We start from the raw sequence: 19,551 nt of genomic DNA, 5'->3' as shown, positions 1-19,551 counted from the left end.
AAAAGGCCGTATATGTACAGAACCAAAAACTAAACGAGCAGGAAAGGAAAGAAATTATAATACCATGGGTTGAAATTATGCGTAATGTTGAAAGCCCAGACTCCTGAAATGTTGAATATTTCCCTCCCGAGTCTAGAAATCCATCTAGAGACATAAATAGTTGAATGATGCTCCGAACCCCTGCTATGCATATCGAGTGATAGTGGCTGTTGAACCAATCATGTTGAACGATGCCAAAGAAAGTATATAAGAAGAGCAGATGAAACAAATGTAAAGGCGCACTTGCATGTCATCACGCAGCAGGTCGCTTTTCCAAGCCATACCCGCCCAAACCTTCCAGTGTCGGGTAAGTCTTAGCCTGACTAGTAGACCCATTTCTCGGACCCCTAGATTGCAAGTCCTCCTTAAGCCACTTCAGTACGAGCACACCGAGCTGACTATTCTCGGAAGTCTCCTTAACCTCCTCGCGGAACTTCTCAATGGGACCCCACTGACGCACGCTTCCCAAATGCATATGGACAAGGTGAGTAGGCCACAGCGACAAGTTATCCAAGATATGGGTCGCATAAACGATAGTGCAGGGTCTGATCTCGGTCTCACGCTTAAGGAAGGCCAGGAAGTTGGCGCGAGAGAGGAGGTCCAGATCGACGGTGATCTCATCCAGTAGGAGGACTTGCCAGGGTCGGAGGAGGCCCATAGCTAGCTGGACGCGACGACGTTCGCCGTCCGAGACGGCGTGCATGCGCCAGCTGAGATCGATGTCGAGGATGTCGACGAGTTCATCCCGACGGTCAGGGTATGCATTGCCGCCGACGGAGGCGAGGAGGGTAGGGACGTCAATGTCGGTGCGGACGATGTTGTTGAGAACCCATTCCATGCCGAGGTAGGTTACGCCTTCGAGGCCGTCCTTGAAAGGGTCTTTGCCTGCTACGGTGATGGTGTCTGTGGGAGCTAGACGTTTGCCTGCTAGGAGGCGGAGGAGGGTTGTTTTCCCTGCGCCATTGGCTGTTGACAGTGGTTTAGAAGTTAGTTTGGCTGATATGTGCAGCAGCAGCAGTGATATTGGACATACCTCCGATAAGTAGGGTTCGACTGCCGGCGGGGGCCTGAAGATTGACATCGGTCAAGCCCGGAGAACCATCGGGGAACTGGAAGGATAGGTTCTTGACCTCAATTGAGGGGGAAGGGGCGTTATTGTCTGTCATGGCGAGAGATGCAAAGAGGGCAGAAAAAGATGAGGGGTAAGTCCAGTTGATAGATAGTAGGATAGCAGACTGCTCTTATCTAACTAGTAGTGCGGGTCACTCCGGTCTATGTCGTCGTAGATATTTATTGACGGTCCAAACGAGAATCTATTATTGAAAGGAAGGGAATAAAGTCTGTGCGAAGTGTAATAAGATTCAGGGAGAGAAGAAAAAGGAAGAAGAAGAGGAATTGGAGGAGCAGCGATAAGACCCGATGAGGTAATAATGGATTGCGATGGCGGGGGAATTTGCGCCGGGAATTTTTCCAGAGCCGCACCGCCAGAATTACCTCCCTTCGAGCCCATCAGCTCGCGGTCTTCTTTGCCAAATGCATTTGTCGAGGCAAAGATGCTAATTCGGCCCTATTTCAATTTCCTCTCATGCAACCATTCCTCCGACGCTTTATGTCTCTCAAACGCTCCTCCGTTATGAAGCCGCTCATCGCTGTCGTCGGTGCCACGGGCACGGGCAAATCAAAGGTGAGAGCGTTTACTCCGCCAGGATCTTGGGATTGTCTTTTTTTCTTTTGAGACATTGCTTTACTGACGGTTGTAGTTAGCTTGCAGTGGACCTAGCCTCGCGATTTAACGGGGAGATCATCAATGGCGATGCCATGCAAATGTATCGCGGTCTCCCTATCATCACCAACCAGATCCCCGTCGAAGAGCGAAACGGTGTCCCGCACCACCTGATTAGCTGTGTTGAGCTGGATGAACAGCCATGGTTCGTGGGCAGATTCAGAAGCGAAAGTCTCCGACTCATTGACGATATTCACGCCAGAGGGAAAACTCCCGTCCTGGTCGGCGGTACCCATTACTATACACAAGCCGTCCTGTTTAAGGATCAGCTACTTGGCGAGGATGCCACCGCAGACGATGTGCCGGAGGAAGCGGAAGATCGATTGACGGAAGATAACGACCCGAAGTCTTCGACTAAATGGCCCATTCTCGACGCTCCTACTGAGGTGGTTCTGCAGAAGCTGAGAGAAGTCGATCCAATCATGGCGGATCGATGGCATCCGAATGAAGCACGCAAAATCCGCCGCTCCCTAGAGATCTATTTCCAGACCGGCAGGCCCGCGTCGGAGATCTACGCGGAGCAACAGCGGACGAAGCAGGCAGCCCTGACTCGGGATGACTCCCTTACGGGTGCCGGCCACTTGCGATTCCCGACGATGATATTTTGGGTGCACTCGGAGAAGGAGACGCTCAACACGCGGCTGGACAAGCGGGTGGATGCAATGCTAGAGCAAGGGCTAATGACAGAAGCCAGGCAGATGTCGGATTACCTCCAGGAAAAGAAAGCCCAGGGCGTTTTCGTTGACCAGAGCCGCGGTGTATGGGTGTCTATCGGATACAAAGAGCTAGCACCCTATCTCGAAGCACTACATGCAGGCTCGGTGGATGAGGCCGAGCTAGAGAACCTCAAGAAATCTGGCGTTGAGTCGATCAAGACTGCAACGCGGCAGTATGCCATGTCTCAAATCAAATGGATCAGAAACAAGTTATGGCAGGCCCTTGCAGACGCAAGCTCGACCAATCGCCTCTACCCCCTTGACAGCACCAATGTCGACGCATGGGAACAGAATATTACCGAGCCGTCCGAACGTCTTGTCCGCGCTCTGCTGGAAGACGAACCCACTCCCGACCCGAAATCACTGTCAGAACTCGCAAGGACCGTCTTAGGCGCCAAGGAGTCGCAGCCGCAGAAAGAGTCGGGATCCGTCACCAAGTGCAGGACTTGTGACATCTGCCACAAGACCATGATGGGCGATGAGCAATGGCAAATACACATCAACGGCTCAGTCCATAGGAGAGCTCTTAAAAGCGCCGCCAAACGGGCCGCGCGTGATGAATATCTACGAAAGCGACAAAAGCTGCTACACGAGGGCCAGGAAAAGGGCCCTGATTCTCCTGCGGAGCCAGATGTACAAGCCCCTCCGTCCCCTCAAAACAGATAGACAAACAATAAATGTCTCAGAGAATTTCAACAGCACCGAGGTGCCTTGCATTAAGATGCAAATGTATCTGTGAGACCCTTGGGTAACTATGTAGAGAGATACTTCAGCGCAGTGCATGCTAGCAGACCCATCTGCATCTTTGCTTTCACACCGTAAATGTTTGCAGATAGCGGGTGCAGTCAAGACATCATTTGAAGAGCCCATAACATCTGACCGACTTTGGTATAGGGCCTGGCGTTTGGGGCAGCAAATAGATGTCAAATAGAAAGCATTATATGCAGTGATTTCACGGCACATACTAGTCACTGCACTGATCAGATCCGTGCAGCGACCGGGTCGGTTCAGACGATGTCGCAAGCGAGATCATATGCATCAAGCCAAGAGGCATGCATATCCATATGTGCGGTTTTGTTAGCAGCCCCATCACTTTTGCGCAACTTGGGGCCGCGGAGAGTCTCTCTTATTGGACTAGTCCACAGACGCAGAACCATTGGAAATAAGAAAAACGTCAATGATTCAGTGTTTGTATGGCTCAAGATTTGGATCTCCAGGCTGAAAATGCTGGTGAGATGATATCGCCAGTTCCACTCTCTTCCACCTTAAAGACTTCGATTAGTGACGATTTCTCACGTTTGCGTATTCTCCATGTGCCTTCCTCTTGGATAGTAGTTTTAAGCCCTGCAACAGTCAGTTTAGATCCTATTTCTTTATGTTTTTTCGAGAATTATAATTGGGGCAGGCGGAATCGAAGGTATACGCACATTCAAGAAAGGTGGCTGCAAAGTTAATGCAAATATTTCCGTCCCAAGTCCCACGGCCAAGCTTCTTGACTTTTCCAGGTATGGCGGCAGTCTCGAGTTCCTCAAGACGATGGACGATACCTTGTTGGTCCCGAAAGCCGACAATGATTTTGGGTACACCGAGCAAGAATGACTGGGCCCAGAATTTCAAAAGCTTTCTTTCGTATTTGACCATGTCCCGGTCATTCCTTATTTCGGCGGAAGTTTTCAATTCTACCCAATGGATAGGATCTTCTTTTCGCTCAGGTTTGCAATCCCAGACTGTGAATAGGATACGTTAGAACATATTCATATGCGTTGCTGCAAGTGGTGGCGATGGAGCGGTAGGTGGCCTTATGACATACTTGCATCTACCTCCCCACCAATAACAAGGCGTGCGCGGCCGATGGCAGTGCGCACCACTGAACAATACTGGGCATTGTTGTTTACAATGAGCTCCTCTCGGTTTTCAATGTCTCTGCGAGGAGTCGGGTCCCATGGCTGATCGAGCACTGAAAGAGTCTCGAATTTATAGCCTGACTTGGTCAATAACATTTCTTTCGACAAGGAGAAGTGAGGTCTCACCCCAGTAGGCCATCAGATCCTGAGACGCCATTCCCGGAGGCATTCGTTGGTTCTTCTGAACTCGTTTCTGCTCATTTTTGTAGCTGTTGTTCTCTTCGATAAATCTAGACGATCATTAGAGTCGAGAGCCAGTAGATATAGCAGGCTAGCATGAACCAACATTGTGCCCTAGAAGTACATTAGCAATGAGTCCCCGATTCAATGGCCAATAACATACCTGAAAGCAGGTCGCGTTCATTTCAAATCTGTACGTAAATCAATGGCTGAAGCAGGAAAGCGACGCTTTGTGAATACACACCCATTCAAGTTATCAAATGGAGCTGCAAGGATCTAGATTTACCAAACATGAGCATATTTCTCAGTCCCATCCAATTGGTACACATTATAAGCGATATCTACCTTGGTCATCATGCCTCTCCATGTGATGATATCAGCTTCACATTTCTTCTGGGTTTCTTGTTCCAGAGCCATGATTGTTTCGAGCAGAGCGTCTAGATGCTCATCAGCTGAATCATCTAGCTTTTGAAATGACTCGAAACCGCGGTTCAGGTCCGCGGGGAGGCATGGCGGATAGTAGTATTTCATTGATGAATCTCCGAGATGGAACTTATGCTCATCATCGTAAGAGAAACATGCAATCTCCTGGACAACGGTTAAGGGCCGGCTTTGGGCATTCGGAATTGGATATACTAGTGAAGCTTACCTTCGGACGTCGAATGGCAGCGCTAGCTTCGTAGAAGCGACCAATGGGCTGAATGTCAAAGGCCTTGCGGTCCATGTTTTTGAGATATTGCCCGGGTCTGGTTGGTGACTGGATGTGAATGCGCCGAAAGGGTTACTACTCTATGTACTCTTTCTGCCGTGCGCGTGCGCCTTTCACGAGATTATACCAGGGATTAAGACCGCATGAACTCAAGTGTCAAAGGTGTACTGATGTTGCTTCGGTAAAAAACAATTTGTAGTAATAAGAGCGAACTCATCCACCTCAAATATAGCTAGGTAAGAACCCTGCAGCTCGCGAATGCGGAGTGGAAGAAATAAGTTAGATCGTCGTTGCAGTAGTTCAGTCCAGCTGCTCCCGTCATTCTGGAAGAACCGAAGCGCGTCCCCACCAAAAGTCGCCCGGCCATCAACTTTCCCAGCCGCAAGTTGGCTTGACATCGTCAACCATCCCCCGTCCAGGCCTGTCGAACTTGTTGTGGCCGCTTTATCTTCGCTTCTACCCTCTTGTACTATTTTGTGTGGTTGTTTCGCTATATCAAGCCATCGTCTTCACTGCATCTCCGATCTCTTGACAGTCGCCCCTGGTGATTCATCCGTTCAAGATGACCTCACGTATCGACAAGACAATTGCTCGACAACGAGAGAAGTGAGTCAACCCCATCTTGCTTCCCCCACAGAGTAGTTTCTTGATGTCTACATGTTTTGCCAAAAAGAATATGATAGCTGACGCATCTTGTCTTCCTGAAGGATCGCTTCTGGTGCTTACTATGAAGCTCACCAGCAACTGCGGGTCATCGCTGCCCGGTATATCAAGCAAGCGAACTACGATGCGGCGGCAGAGATTCTTGCTGGCGGCGCCGCCGCACTACTGAAAGCTGGATCTCAACAGGGTGCTTCTGCCAGTGGCGGCGATTTGGCGATCATGTTGGTGGTTGAAGTCTACACAAAGGCGGGGTGGGAGATCACTGGAGGAAATGACGATGCGGAGGGGCGGGCTCGGAAGAGTGAGTGCTTGTCTATGCCCTGTTACACATCGCCGCGCCAGGTTGCCGATGTATTACGAATGCCTTTTTTTGAAGTATATGCGGACTGACCGAGGGCTCCCTCTATCTACAGAGCGCTTAATCGAACTTCTGCACGAATTCCCGCCCGAAGAGCCTACCCGGAAGAGGTTTATCCAGGAGATGATCGGTTGGAGTGGCAGGTTTGGACCCTTAGAACGCGGCGACCCTGAGTTGCATCATGCCGCTGGATCGGTATACGCGGAAGGTATGCAGACCCATATTATTTCTGATTTCGAGGGCGACTTCATAACAGCTATCCCTAGACCACGAACCCTATGACGCGGAAAAGCATCTCATCTTTGGTACCTCGGAATCAGCTGAGACTCTGGCCAAACTGGAATTCGAGTGGTACACCCATGACGAACCGCACACTGCCGCACTTTATGCCTCTCGCGCGGTATTCCCATATCTCTTGATCGGAAACCTTCGCAGCGCCAACAAAGCCTTCCTCATTTTCACGTCAAAGCTTTCCTCCACAAACCCCTCACTCGGCGTGCAAGATGTCAGCAGCGCTAGCTCTGACGTACGCGTCTTCCCCGCGCTGCCATTGTTGAATTTCATCAGCATGCTGCTCCTTACGATTCAGCGCGGTAGTTCGGATTTGTATAAGCAGTTGACGGCGCATTATGCATCTCATATTAGAGACGTCGGAATCTGGGATGACGCCCTGTCTCAGATAGGCGAGCAATATTTCGCAATCAAGATCCCAAGGCAGAGCAACCCGCTGCTGGATATGATGGGAAGCATGTTCTTTGGTGGCGGTCAGGATGGCGCTGGTGCCCGGATGGCACCTCAGGGCAGAGGAGGGTCGAAGAGGGTGGAAGCGCCTCCGACGAGTATGGAGCTCGATTAGAGGGGAGTCAAGGGAATTTGATGTTGTAGTAGACTGCAGTCTGATCGCATCATTCATCACGCATAGTAATTAGCATAGACCATCATATCGCAAACGAATCAATTAGGCCCTCGAGTCGACTTCAGCCTCGTACATCCAGTTATCTTCCTCCAAGGCGGCAACCTTATTGCGAAGGCTCTGGTGTATACGGTTGAGTATTTCTATAGACATCAGCCGAATCGCATCGCAACATAGACCCTGGGAATGTAATCGAGGCTCACCGGCAGGCTCGATACTCATTTGTCTGTTTCGGTTCCGATACATCATCTCAACAAGGTTTGCCTCCATCTCTAACTCATTATTAGCTCGCCTGACTTGGGCCCTCGGGGCATGGAGCTGAAGCTCCACCTACTCTCTTTCTCCTGCGCACTCAAATTGCCCCCTGCTGCGCCGGAACCATCGCCAGCACCCACACCTTCTATATCCTCCATTTCCTCACCATCTTCACCAATCAAGGGGGGTAGTACAGGGACATCAAGCTTGTAGCTACCGTTCTTGTCCTTAACCACGATTTCCCCGTTGTCAACGGATCCGGCGCTCAAAGATGTAGGTGCTTCCGACGAATTTGATTGCAGCTGCTGCGATGATAGGCCAGAGGTGCCGTTGCTGGGTTTGCCCTGCGCAGATGAACCTGCGGGGCCAGTCGAGCCAGCGCGTTTGCTAATGTGGTGGTGGAAGAGATTGCGGCGGACGGAGGTTGTTCCCATTGCGCGGGCGTAGGGGTAGTAGGTGTAGAGGAATACTGAATGTGTACACAAGTAGGTATAATGTGTAAGGATGCCTTTAAGCTGGTTAGCAATGTGTTTTGGGTCCAGGCAAAACTGGTGTCGGTAGTCGTGAGGTCGATGTTGTAGCAACCGAAAAGACTGAGTAAATGAATTTAGAAATGGATGGTGAAATTAAGAATATCCGACGTAGGAGTTCGAATGAGCATAATAATTGCTGGCCTGGAGCAATATCTTATGGTTATGGGGCGTGAATACAGAAGACCCTAGATACGTATTGAGGTTGAAGTTGCAAGGCGGGATTCCGAAAGGCATCACCAGCAAAACCCATCAGTCAACTGGCTGCCTCTGAGAACAAATGTGTGCTTGAGCAAATCAAAGCCGGTATTTCTATACCTGGCTCGGTAATAGTATAAACGGGTATTATTTGCATTATCCCATCGTAACGAATGAAATTCTTTGGGATCGTGCAGGAGTTCAGTCGCTTTTGGCTTCAGCACCGGCGAACAATAACTACCCTTTTGGGCCAAATCTATGCCGACGCGTCTCCGCCTCGACCTTCGCGTCTCCCGCTTCTTCAATTCTAACCCATCATCAGCGCTTTTGCTCCTGCTCGCGGCCTAGCACACAACAAAACCATTCAGTCTGAGGTTGCATATAATTTACATCAAGTTATTATTCGCTATGGTTCAAGCCGAATCCTCAGCCAGTGCCTCTCGCAATGGCCTCAAGGCGCATACGGCTGGCGCCCCTCCTGACTATGAATTGCCCTGGTACGTACACCAGGTCCCAGCACCAAGGCCAGCTTAGAATCCCGAGTTTAATTGCCAATCTTAAAAACAGGGTCGAGAAATATCGCCCAGTATTCCTCGATGACATCGTTGGAAACACAGAAACAGTCGAGCGCTTGAAGATTATCGCTAAGGATGGAAATATGCCGCACGTTATCATCTCGGGCATGCCCGGTATTGGAAAGACAACTTCGATCTTGTGCCTGGCGAGACAGCTATTGGGAGACGCGTATAAGGAGGCAGTTCTGGAGCTCAATGCTAGTGATGAAAGAGGTACATCTACCGCACTATGAGAGGGAGACGAGAGGCGGCTTTGATCTGATCTGCTCTACAGGTATCGACGTGGTACGAAACCGGATTAAGGGCTTTGCCCAGAAGAAAGTCACCTTGCCGCCTGGTCGCCATAAGCTTGTTATCCTTGATGAAGCCGATAGGTACGTACTGGACAATGAGCTATATCGCCTGTCTTGGATGCTCACGCATGGTACAGCATGACATCAGGTGCCCAGCAAGCATTGCGGCGTACAATGGAAATTTATTCATCAACGACACGATTTGCGTTCGCCTGTAACCAGTCAAACAAGATCATCGAGCCGATTCAGTCGCGATGCGCTATCCTACGTTATGCTCGGTTGACCGATGCGCAAATCGTCAAACGTCTGAAACAAGTATGCGACGCCGAGAAAGTGGAACATAACGAAGAGGGCATTGCCGCCCTGGTATTCAGTGCTGAGGGAGACATGCGTCAGGCTATCAACAATCTGCAGAGTACATGGTCGGGTTTTGGTTTCGTCAGTGGGGACAACGTTTTCAGGGTAGTCGACAGCCCGCACCCGATCAAGGTCCAGGCAATGATCAAGGCTTGCTGGGAAGGCAAGATTGATGCGGCATTGGAGACACTCAATGAATTATGGTATGTATCCCATTGCAGCCTAACTATACGTTTGTGGTTTTGTTTTGACTGTATCTCTAGGGATTTGGGGTATTCCTCCCATGATATCATCAGCACCATGTTCCGTGTCACCAAGACAATTCCCACTCTGTCAGAACATTCCAAGCTGGAATTCATCCGGGAAATTGGTTTCACGCACATGCGCATCCTAGACGGCGTGCAGTCACTGCTCCAACTCAGCGGCTGCGTTGCGAAGCTTTGCAAGATCAACATGAAGCCGCAGCTCTTTGAGCCACCGAAGAACTGAGATGAAAATGAAAGTGTAAATTAGATGCAGGCATAACTTGGAGTTTGGGGCGTTTACAAAGTAAGGCTATATCAAGCCCTGGGGTATTTAGCATATGTCGAACACTTTTGATTTTCAAGTTATCATTGATATAGACTCCCGGTATCATTCATTAGGCTCAGTTCATACATCATAGAACATGCATGTTGGAGACTATGCAACTCGTGGCCAGCTCAACAGTCCGGGTTCACTTCCTTGCAGGCATGGGAGCAGAAGGCATCCTAGCGCCCTCCGGCGGCTTGTTCTTGCTCTTGAATTCATCGCACATCTGTTCAAAAGTGACCCATTCCACGCCCTCGTGCTTGTTGATATATTCAATGATTCTAGATCCGATCAGCAAGGCACCCCACATGAGAATTCGAACCAGACAATCACCCAACTTACCTCTCATGCATAAGAAGAACATGCGGACGACCCGACACATCAGGATGAATAGTCATGGGGAAGACAAACTCATCGTACTCGCGATAGAAGTAGTCAAAATGATCCTGCCAGAACATCAGTTACATCAAAAGGCCCCAAGTTCCAACGAATTAAACCCCCTAGGGCAGAAAAAGAAGCGAACTCACCTTCCAAAGCTCCTCAACATCCTTAGGATTCACCCAACCATGACTATTCGGCGCGGACTTGATAAACATCATAGGCGGCAAATCATCAATATACCAATTGCCCGGGATCTCCACGAGCCCCGTATCCTGGCCCCTAACCAGCGGCTTCATCCAAGTCTCCGCCTTTTGGGAATAATCAATCTTAGTCCAAGTATCGCCCGTTCTCAACCAATACATCTGACAATCATGATGAGACATGGAATGATCATATTCAATTCCATAGGAGAGCAACAAATCGGCCATCTCTTTACTGGTTTCCCACCATGGCGCAACGATGCCCCGCGGCGGCTTGCCAGTGAAATCGTACAGTAGGTGATAGGTCTTATCGAGGATGTCGCGTTGCTGCTCGAGGGTCATGTCGGAGGGGTTTTCGTGTGTGTAGCCGTGCAGGCCGATTTCGTGGCCGGCGTCTCGTACCATGGCGCATTCTTCGGGGAAGGTTTCGAGTGAGTGGCCGGGGATGAAGAAAGTGGCTTTGATGTTGTATTTGGAGAAGAGTTTGAGGAGACGTGTGGTGCCGATGTGGCCGGCCCAGAGTCCTGCAGGTTGTGAGTGAGTGTACTACCACTACTACTATCGGTTGGGTGTTTGTTTCTGTTTATTGTTTGGGCTTTTTACTTACCTCTACTGATATCGTTGGAACTGTCCTCGCCGCCGTAGGATCCCAGCCAACCGGCGACGGCATCAATGTCGACGCCATAACTGACGAGAACGCGCTTCTTGCCCATGTTGGTGTTCTTCTTTCTGTGTTGGGGAGATTGGGTTTAAATCTCAGATGATGTGGCAGACCTAGTATGTGTCGGATATGTAAGTGGATTGAGTGAGAAGCAGGCAGTCAAGTCGACACGTTTAACCGAGGGGTAACACACTACCCCCAACCTTGGCCATTGGCTATTCTTTTATATAGTCGATCAGTGAGGGGGTACCGACTAATTTGGTCATATGCGATAACTGATCGGAGGGGGAGAAGATAAGGCGCGATAACCGGGCATGGAGAGAGTCGGTACTACAGCAATAGAGTGTCTTATCAGTATACAGATGCTACTGTAGCCATTAGTACTCCGTATTATTTAGTCGATAACTGTCATGATTCGATCTAGTCTGATTAGTCTGCTAGCTATCTAGATACTAACTAGTTAGTACCTGCTCAGGATTGAAACACAGTATATTGGCTTACTCCAACAGTGACGCCTCCACTTCTGGCAGTGACTCCAACGGCCCGGTTGGAGTAAGTCTCGCGGGAAAGTGGGGGTTGCGCTCGGAGCGATGGAGATATCTAGATGATTATCTAGAGTAAACCTTAGAGACACCCCGAGATTGGACTATTGGACTATGCTATAGATGTCTCAAACTAGCTGCGCCAAATCTTCTCAATGGCAGTCGCTGCTCCTAGGACCTTCTCCTCTTCTAGTTTCTTGCCGATGATTTGAACATTAATCGGATGACCATCCATAGCCTCCGCATTGTAAAGCCCCCAATTCCATGCGTCCAGTTCATTCCTCGGTTGATTACCTGCTGGCAGTTCGTCCACCTCAGCCCGCACCTGATCCACTGGGAATGTAACAGCGGAGTAATCAAGGAAATTCCAGATTTTCGTATATCCAACCCACCGCAGCGTTCGGTGGGGAATAGCAGGATGGGGCGTTGTCGGGGCCAAGAGTACATCAATGGGCTTCCCAGAGGGAGAGCGTGTTGCGTTCCATTTATCCAAGTATTTCTTCTGCAGCGCAATCTTCTTCTTGTTGAGCTGCCAGTACTCGTAGACGGAAATGGCCTTTCCGCGATTCACCAATGCTTCCACGTGGGGAATATAAGGCTCCCCGGCAGCTTCCACATCGCGGCGGATGTCTTCACCCCCATCCACAGTGTAGAAAGTGTCCATGAGTTGGATATATTCCAGATGATCGGAAGCATCCCAGAGGACTAGCTCGTGGCCGTGCGCTTCAAGTTTTGCGGCAAGATCCCGGAGCGCTCTCTCGATGGGAGGATGAACCTTCACCACTCCATCGTCTAAAATGAGTCCGATTACCATAGGCCGGTTTTGAACTTCTTTGTGTGCGCTGTCGTTCCAGGGTAACGGGGTACATTTGGGGTCTAACTGCCACGGATGTGCATTAGCAATCAGTCGGCTTACATAGCAGAGAGATGATAGATCTCGTGCCATGGGGCCAACTGAAGAGGGAACATGCTCCTGCCCCTCGGTAGACACCGGTACGCCATGATACGGAAGCCTACTGCTCTATAGCGTTTGTCAGTCAGGTCAGTTCACTTACCTTAGCAGATCTGGGAAGGGGTGGTTGGACTTACAGTAGGCTTCAGGCTATACAAACCCATGTGACTCTGAGGAATCCTCACACTGCCACCGATGTCTGTTCCGTATCCCAGGATAGAGCCGTGCAATGCCAATAAAACAGCTTCCCCTCCGGTAGAACCGCCTGGTGTAAATTCAGGATTCCGTGGGTTGACGGTCAGTCCCCAAAGCGGATTGTCTGTTTCAGCCCACTAAGTTACAGGTCAGAACCGTGGCCTTCATTGACGAGGTAGGTCGATACAAACCATTATACTCTGCGGTAGATTTGTTTTCGCCAGCACAATAGCGCCCATATCCTTTAGCATTTGCACTAGGACTGCATCCTCTGTAGCGGGAGCAAAAGAACGTCCCACATAGCCAAGTGTGGTGTCAACACCCTTGACATTGAACTGATCTTTTACTGTAACCGGAATGCCGTGGAGCGGTCCCTTGATTTGACCGGTTTGTTTAAAGGCATGGTCAAGTTGCCGGGCTTGTTCTAAGGCATCTTCGAACACAATTTCCGTGAGGCAGTTAGTCTGTCGGATCATGTTTATTAGTGGTGATCTATAGAAGCCTGTCTATGCCAGTTCCACCTACCAACTGATGGGCTACCACAGCTCTGGTGTCAAGAGAGTCAGTCAGAGTGGGGATAAAGCTAGAAAGGGCAATGCAGGTCACCTTCTGATAAAAGCTAATGTCGTCTGCTCAGCTGTGTATTTGCCCGATTTCAGGCATTCGAAAAGCCTAGGCACGCTGTCGATGTCTGTGATCTCCTGGATTGCAGGTTCTTCATGGATACACGTGCGCTCCTGGACAGAGAGCAGCTTGGGGAGACGCCGGTCGATATCATTGACTTGATACGGCTTTATCAGCTGATTCCGTAGAGAACGCTTCCGGGAAACAATTTGCTCCCACGACTGAAGGCTTCCCATTATGGTAAAGATATTAGTATCGAAGAACAAATGGGATCAAAAGGTCTTATGTCCGTAGTCGTCACTTCCTCCTTTAATAGTAGTATATATGATAGTACTAAGTAACAGGTTAATGTCAAGAGTTATGAGTTGGTGTCCGCACCAGAACTTATCTACTAGTGCGGGCCCCAAATATAAATCGGAGTCATCAACTAGTAGTTAGTAGTAACCTGGCAATTCTCGGAGCAGATACGGGAAAGTCAAGCAGCACAACTTGTAGAAGGTGGGGTTAACTAAGGGATACAAGGGTCATTTGATAGCGAAGCCAGGCATTCGTGCGGAGTAATCGGAATTCAGTCTTGATAAGAGAAAAACGACCTCCATCGGTAGATTAGATTCTAACAGAACGGATTAGACTGCATTTGGATTGATTGAACCTTGGCTAGTCAGGCACGCCGAAGTAATTCCGGGGGATCGCTGATCAACCGGCAAATGTTTTTTTTCTGGGGGAGACTGCCCAAGCGGAAGTTAATGCTTAAAACATGTATTTGAAAGAGACAATGCTCAAAGAGAATCTGGGGAAAACGGTAATAATTGTATTCAATACTGCCTTCGAAAATAAAGTCAGGTTGTTTTAAGAGGGAGAGGTAAAAGGATTGGATTAGAATTGGAGTGGGGGAATGAATCCCCACCAGGATCAAATCCACAACTGGAAACACCGGCCACACGCCGGCCAGCTTTTCCCCTTCGAATTTCCCCGTTTCTCCTCACTCAGCTGCCGACGCCTTCCATCACTGGCTGTGAGCTCCGAGGCGTGTTGGAAAACAATTTTGACCTGTTCACAACAATGCTCATGACTCGTGAGATGCATTGTTCAATGTTGTCTTTTTACTACTTGTCTCTCGATTACTAAGTTCCTTTTTTCAAACCATTCAGCCTCAATAACTTTGAGGACATGCCACCATGAATCCCCCCGACTCTGGTGCCGCTGCAACATCAGCGATGACCGGTGCCATCCGCACCGAGTCCCGAAAGAAGTCCTCCGGCGCAATTGCGAAACGTGCGTGCGACCAATGCAAGTTCCGCAAGATCAAGGCAAGTAATATACTTAGATTCCTACGGACCTCCTTCCGATCTGGGGTCCCCCTGTCTGTTTTCCTTAGTTCTTTCCCAGAAGAAAACCTCCGAGGTCCACCCGTGTACTCTGACTTGACTGTCTTTCCGAGTCTGGCCGGCCGAGCTAATCGCCTCAGTAACTGCAGTGTAGTCTATCCCAACCATGCCGGGCATGTATTTCCATGGGCTTTGAATGCACCTTTTTTCAACCACAGAAGAAACGTGGTCCCACTGGACAGTGAGTCTGAATGCTTGCCTGGCTCTGACTTGCTTGCTTTTATGTTTATCAATCTAACCATGTTAATCCGTTGCGTATGGAAAGCCGTGTGTCTCAGATCCGGCAGCAGCAAACCAACTTACCGGGCTTGAATAGCTCACAGAGCCAAGTAGCTTCCAACCCCCTCCCAGGTGCTTTCGCTTATCAAACGGAGTCACCATCCCGGGGAGATGACAGCTCCAATGCCGTCCAGCCAATTCAGGATGCCGCACACTGGCCCATGCATAGTGAGGCCTCCTCGGTACCCGTGGAGCTTTCTCATCCTCAACCACCCGCCCCAATTGCCCCTAATTGGAATTCCGGGGCCCCTCAAATTGAAACTCATAGTAATAGCGGCGTCAATTGGAATGAGCGCACTGATGTCGAATACTGGCTTCCAGATACACTGGATGCTCAGGTACCCGTGTTCGATTTTCCGGGCAGTAACATCTACCTGAAAGCCTCGCTTCCATCTATCATACAACCAGAGGCTGCTTCTGCAGGTCTACAGCCACACCCAGTAGAGGCAGCAGGTGTACCCATGTCCGGGCCCAGTGTCCTCCATCCACCCCCAAATGAAACAAACACGCTTTGGCCCTCATCCATTGTGGAAGCAAACATGATACCCTGGATTGACGTCTATTTTGATCGTTTGCATCCAACATTACCGGTGCTAAACCGTTCATCACTATTCATCCGAATGTTGTCCCAGGAGCATCGCAGAAACCCGCAGTTTGGTGCAATGCTTCTCGCATTGTGCGCATTTTCCCTTACCCAACCAATTGAAATCGCCGAGCGACCGACGTCTTCTTCTCGAGCCAACCAAGCTCGGTCCATGATGAACGAAGCGACCAAAATGCGAAGCTGCTCTGATTTCGGAGAACACCCAACAGTTGAAGCGGTCCTTACCAGTTTCTTCTTGTTCGGGTGCCTGTTTGGCAGCAACCAGCATAACGCCGCATGGCTCCGCCTAAGGGAGGCTCTCGACCTTGCTGCTACAATGGGCTTGAACAACCCGGATTCATATCGAGATTTACCCGGCGACGAGAAGGGTCAACGCTTACGGACGTATCTAGTTCTGTCAATCACGGAGAGGTACTGTACATTTGGATCGGGCTTCTTGGAGTTGTCACTAACTAACAATTCCTACAGAGCTTATGCATTACAGCGAAGGCATCCCATCACTTTCTGGGGTCGACCAGGCTTCAGCATGCGACCTGTTCATGACTTCATTCATACTGCCACCCATAGTGTGGTGTCTGGCATCATCGTCCATAACGAAAAAGATGCCGAGGGGATGATGGGCCTCGCTCGTCTGATGGAATTGTTTGATGCTATTGACGAGGATGTTGTTGATTGCTGGAACCAAAGATGCAACATCAGCGCTGGATACTGCGAGAAGCTTACGGAAGCCAAGGCCTTAACGATCCATCAGAATCTTAGCCGAGTTAGCGAGTCGGAACGATATAAAGGCTACGACTGGTTTGAGCGCTCTAAGTCAACCCTGGGCGATAGCCAGGGAAACCGGCCGGCAATAGGTCTACGAGAAACTCAATGTGCAGACGTCTTTATCACGAAAAAATGGCTTCAGAATCGTATCTGGGTGCTCTGTTCCACTCATGGGCTACTGCGGCCTGCATCTGAGCACCATGAACTGGGGCTCCACTACGCCGTATCTGTTGCAAAAGAGACGCTTGACATCTGTCGATCCTTGCGGCTGAGCTCTATGGAAGCTCACGGAATTGGGCTTGTATGTACAACCTTGAATATCCTTCCATCAGGTTTGCTAACTAAAGTAGGCTGAGAAGTTGTACGACATTGCAGTCGGCGCCATTAGCGTCTTGTTCAATGTCCAGATGCCTCTTGCGAAGGGCACCACATTGGCATCACCAGCGAGAACCATGCCCAGCCCTCAGATACCAATGACTGGTAGTCAATCGGTCTCCAAAACTCTAACGGAAGATTTTCTCTTACTGTTGAACAGTCTGCGAGGTGGAAACCATCCTTTCATGGAAAGGTATCGAACATTACTGAGCTCATTGGACGGCACCGGTCATGCCTGGGGCTCACAATAATAAGAGCTTGCATACTGCCGGCATCCATGCTTTCTGTAGCTTACCCTGAGATTTCTTTTCTTTTCTGTGTTCTTACTTTATATTTGGCGTTCTAGGTTATATCACAAAGTGGTTCAGGAAACTGTTACCCTATCTTTTTTTGTTTGCTCTAAGCGCACTCTTTGGTACAATTGAAGGTCACCACGCCACGCCATGATACTGAAACCAGCCAGACTATAGTGTACTATAAAATACAGCGCCATAGAAATAAGTGTTACAGCTTCGTATTTCCTACACCGATGACAGCACCCGCTGGTTAAGTCGGCTTTCTCTTCAAGCTGCCGCTATGGAGGCTTTGTGGAGCCTTGGGAATCAGAGCCACTGGCCTTCTCGAGCGAAGACCAATACTGCCTCCATTTCCGTGCAGGGATTTTGGCATTATACATTGCGTCAATTTCCACGAATGTGCGGCCTTTGGTCTCTGGGATGAAAAGATAGGCAAAGATCAAGATACACGCCATGCAGCCGGCAAATACCAGATAGGTTTTTGGCCCCAGATTTGCTGCATCGCGTGCTGTCAGCTGGGGCACCACCAGAGTCGTGATCACTGCGGTGGTCTGGGCGCAGGCAATTGTATATGCCATGGTATGGTGACGAAGCTTAGGAGTTGCCATCTCCGAAGGCAGCAGCGTCGATATTGGGGAGAAGGAGGAGGCCCAGAAGAAGTTGAATGCAAAGGATAAGGCCGCAATTGCGATGGCTGAATGGCGGTTCCCCTTGTTGAACGCCAGACCACCAGCCGCAAGGTCGATGACGAAGAGGATGCTCATGCCCGCTAATGCGGTAGGGCGGCGGCCAGCCCGGTCCAACATGAACGGCGCAGCGATCGTACCCGCAAGAGTGCAACAAGAAGCTATCACAGTTAATGTGAATGGGTCTCCGATGCCAATCCCGGACAGGAAGACCGTGCTATATGTAGTTGAAAGTATGATGCCTGAAACCTGGTTCAGAGAATAGAAAGAACCGGCAGTCAAAGTGCGCTGAAGGTGCTTTTTCGAGAAGATTTTCATGAAAGACACGTTCACATCAGAAGCGTGTCCTTCGGAAAGTTCCATATCTCGAAGCTCCTCATCGACCCGTTGTTCACTGCAGCAGCGCAGTCTTCGCAGGTTGCTGCGAGCCGCTTCCAGCCTGCCTTTAGAAACAAGCCATTGCGGGCTCTCGGGCAGAGGCAAGGTCCAGATGAATAGCAACGCAGGAAGGACACATTGGACTGTTAAAGGAATCCGGTACGAACTCGAGCCCCTCAAGTCGTGAGTGCACAACACCACAATGGTGCCCAGGACACCAGCTACCAGGGTGAGGATATTAATCAGCGATACACTTCTGCCTCTCATAGAGGCAGGAACGACCTGTAATACGGTGAGTGAGACTCCCAGAAAGCCTAGAGCACCGGCGTGCACACCTCTGCTAAATACAAGGGAGCCGTGCTATTGGCAATCCCTGTAGCGATCCCGTTGATAAATCGACCGGAAACGAATGCCCCCAGGTTGGGGGCCAGGACCTGGAGCAAGCTGCCGCCGATGGAAATTATATAGGCAATCAACAAGGGGCACTTCCGGCCCAACCTCGAATTCAGCGGAGAGGCAGCTAAGCCTCCCAGAATGGAACCGATTAGAGGGATGGAGAATAAAATGCTTTGATTGCGAGCCGTCAAGACCAGTTTCCCTGTTAGTGGCTCAGGCCCTTGATATTTGTCGACCTGATCATGCTGTTAGCCCAATGGAACCATTACTGTGACATTGTTTCACAAAGGGTTCATTGACACTTACGAATGGCGCCAATGCAGCTACAGGTGAAATTATCTTATCATCGAAACCAAAAACCAATGAAGCCGAGCCGAAAGCAGCGCAGGTCAGAAGCAGAAAGAAATTGACTGTACGCTCCTTGGAGAAGGTTCTGCTGTCTGAGGCGAAATCGACATGCTGAACATGACTGACATCTTTTATGGTGTCAGGGGCATGGGTTTCCAATTCATTGGACATTGTGGTTGTCCCCATGCATGTAAACACCAGAAATTGAATGGCATCGCAGACGCCAATCAATCAATCATTAAAATTCATTTAATCTCCTTAACGTTGAAAACCCCATCAGGCTGGTAAGAGAAATATCTGCAAGAAACAAGCCCAGTAGAATGTCAAGGGGGGGAGAAGACGCGTCATCCAGCCCGTCCCCAGAAAAATTGTTGTCGCAGGCCCATGGGGATTCTATTTATTGCCCTACCAAGCAATCCTCTTAGCAAAGATGGGATG

General features: G+C 49.8%; 10 protein-coding genes across 10 annotated transcripts; 4 read left to right on the top strand and 6 right to left on the bottom strand.

Annotated features, from left to right (window-relative positions):
* Window positions 1–2: 2 nt before the first annotated feature.
* On the bottom strand, window positions 3–1,531 carry BO85DRAFT_285050 (putative ABC transporter). Its single transcript, XM_025655235.1, has 2 exons — window positions 1,073–1,531; window positions 3–1,005 (listed from the first exon to the last, which is right to left on the bottom strand). Exons 1-2 carry the CDS (start codon window positions 1,203–1,205, stop codon window positions 293–295), a joined length of 846 nt encoding a protein of 281 aa, XP_025515770.1. The 5' UTR covers window positions 1,206–1,531; the 3' UTR covers window positions 3–292.
* Window positions 1,403–3,204, top strand: BO85DRAFT_420077 (tRNA dimethylallyltransferase; the record flags this gene model as incomplete). Its single annotated transcript, XM_025657886.1, has 2 exons — window positions 1,403–1,723; window positions 1,804–3,204. The coding sequence occupies exons 1-2, from the start codon at window positions 1,625–1,627 to the stop codon at window positions 3,202–3,204; spliced, it is 1,500 nt and encodes a 499-aa protein (XP_025515769.1). The 5' UTR covers window positions 1,403–1,624.
* A 266-nt stretch (window positions 3,205–3,470) lies between these two features.
* Window positions 3,471–5,467, bottom strand: BO85DRAFT_284852 (DXO/RAI1 family decapping nuclease). Its single transcript, XM_025655234.1, has 9 exons — window positions 5,272–5,467; window positions 4,968–5,210; window positions 4,867–4,898; window positions 4,786–4,813; window positions 4,729–4,736; window positions 4,569–4,672; window positions 4,349–4,519; window positions 3,966–4,265; window positions 3,471–3,882 (listed from the first exon to the last, which is right to left on the bottom strand). The coding sequence occupies exons 1-9, from the start codon at window positions 5,344–5,346 to the stop codon at window positions 3,737–3,739; spliced, it is 1,107 nt and encodes a 368-aa protein (XP_025515768.1). The 5' UTR covers window positions 5,347–5,467; the 3' UTR covers window positions 3,471–3,736.
* A 426-nt stretch (window positions 5,468–5,893) lies between these two features.
* BO85DRAFT_371355 (protein GET4) lies at window positions 5,894–7,208 on the top strand (the record flags this gene model as incomplete). Its single annotated transcript, XM_025655997.1, has 4 exons — window positions 5,894–5,937; window positions 6,039–6,295; window positions 6,408–6,560; window positions 6,619–7,208. The coding sequence occupies 4 exons, from the start codon at window positions 5,894–5,896 to the stop codon at window positions 7,206–7,208; spliced, it is 1,044 nt and encodes a 347-aa protein (XP_025515767.1).
* Window positions 7,209–7,310: 102 nt separating this feature from the next.
* On the bottom strand, window positions 7,311–7,954 carry BO85DRAFT_420071 (uncharacterized protein; the record flags this gene model as incomplete). The annotated part of the gene is made up of 3 exons (XM_025657885.1): window positions 7,311–7,408; window positions 7,469–7,537; window positions 7,600–7,954. The coding sequence occupies 3 exons, from the start codon at window positions 7,952–7,954 to the stop codon at window positions 7,311–7,313; spliced, it is 522 nt and encodes a 173-aa protein (XP_025515766.1).
* A 572-nt stretch (window positions 7,955–8,526) lies between these two features.
* BO85DRAFT_468497 (replication factor C subunit 4) lies at window positions 8,527–10,317 on the top strand. Its single transcript, XM_025662267.1, has 5 exons — window positions 8,527–8,745; window positions 8,816–9,036; window positions 9,098–9,197; window positions 9,254–9,676; window positions 9,737–10,317. Exons 1-5 carry the CDS (start codon window positions 8,657–8,659, stop codon window positions 9,960–9,962), a joined length of 1,059 nt encoding a protein of 352 aa, XP_025515765.1. The 5' UTR covers window positions 8,527–8,656; the 3' UTR covers window positions 9,963–10,317.
* Window positions 10,054–11,647, bottom strand: BO85DRAFT_448942 (polysaccharide deacetylase family protein). The gene is made up of 4 exons (XM_025660058.1): window positions 11,232–11,647; window positions 10,571–11,148; window positions 10,386–10,489; window positions 10,054–10,324 (listed from the first exon to the last, which is right to left on the bottom strand). Exons 1-4 carry the CDS (start codon window positions 11,335–11,337, stop codon window positions 10,189–10,191), a joined length of 924 nt encoding a protein of 307 aa, XP_025515764.1. The 5' UTR covers window positions 11,338–11,647; the 3' UTR covers window positions 10,054–10,188.
* A 313-nt stretch (window positions 11,648–11,960) lies between these two features.
* On the bottom strand, window positions 11,961–13,834 carry BO85DRAFT_371233 (amidase; the record flags this gene model as incomplete). Its single annotated transcript, XM_025655990.1, has 5 exons — window positions 11,961–12,848; window positions 12,917–13,111; window positions 13,166–13,438; window positions 13,500–13,521; window positions 13,581–13,834. The coding sequence occupies 5 exons, from the start codon at window positions 13,832–13,834 to the stop codon at window positions 11,961–11,963; spliced, it is 1,632 nt and encodes a 543-aa protein (XP_025515763.1).
* A 744-nt stretch (window positions 13,835–14,578) lies between these two features.
* Window positions 14,579–17,513, top strand: BO85DRAFT_468495 (CeGAL family transcription factor). Its single transcript, XM_025662266.1, has 5 exons — window positions 14,579–14,908; window positions 15,076–15,167; window positions 15,252–16,280; window positions 16,338–16,935; window positions 16,985–17,513. Exons 1-5 carry the CDS (start codon window positions 14,777–14,779, stop codon window positions 17,258–17,260), a joined length of 2,127 nt encoding a protein of 708 aa, XP_025515762.1. The 5' UTR covers window positions 14,579–14,776; the 3' UTR covers window positions 17,261–17,513.
* Window positions 17,354–19,429, bottom strand: BO85DRAFT_396430 (sugar transporter). Its single transcript, XM_025656999.1, has 3 exons — window positions 19,072–19,429; window positions 18,705–19,001; window positions 17,354–18,651 (listed from the first exon to the last, which is right to left on the bottom strand). Exons 1-3 carry the CDS (start codon window positions 19,297–19,299, stop codon window positions 17,584–17,586), a joined length of 1,593 nt encoding a protein of 530 aa, XP_025515761.1. The 5' UTR covers window positions 19,300–19,429; the 3' UTR covers window positions 17,354–17,583.
* Window positions 19,430–19,551: the final 122 nt, after the last annotated feature.

The sequence above is a fragment of the Aspergillus piperis genome (genome assembly GCF_003184755.1).
Source record: "Aspergillus piperis CBS 112811 unplaced genomic scaffold BO85scaffold_8, whole genome shotgun sequence".
Lineage (NCBI taxonomy): Eukaryota > Fungi > Ascomycota > Eurotiomycetes > Eurotiales > Aspergillaceae > Aspergillus > Aspergillus piperis.
This window is presented reverse-complemented; position numbering and strand designations above follow the sequence as displayed.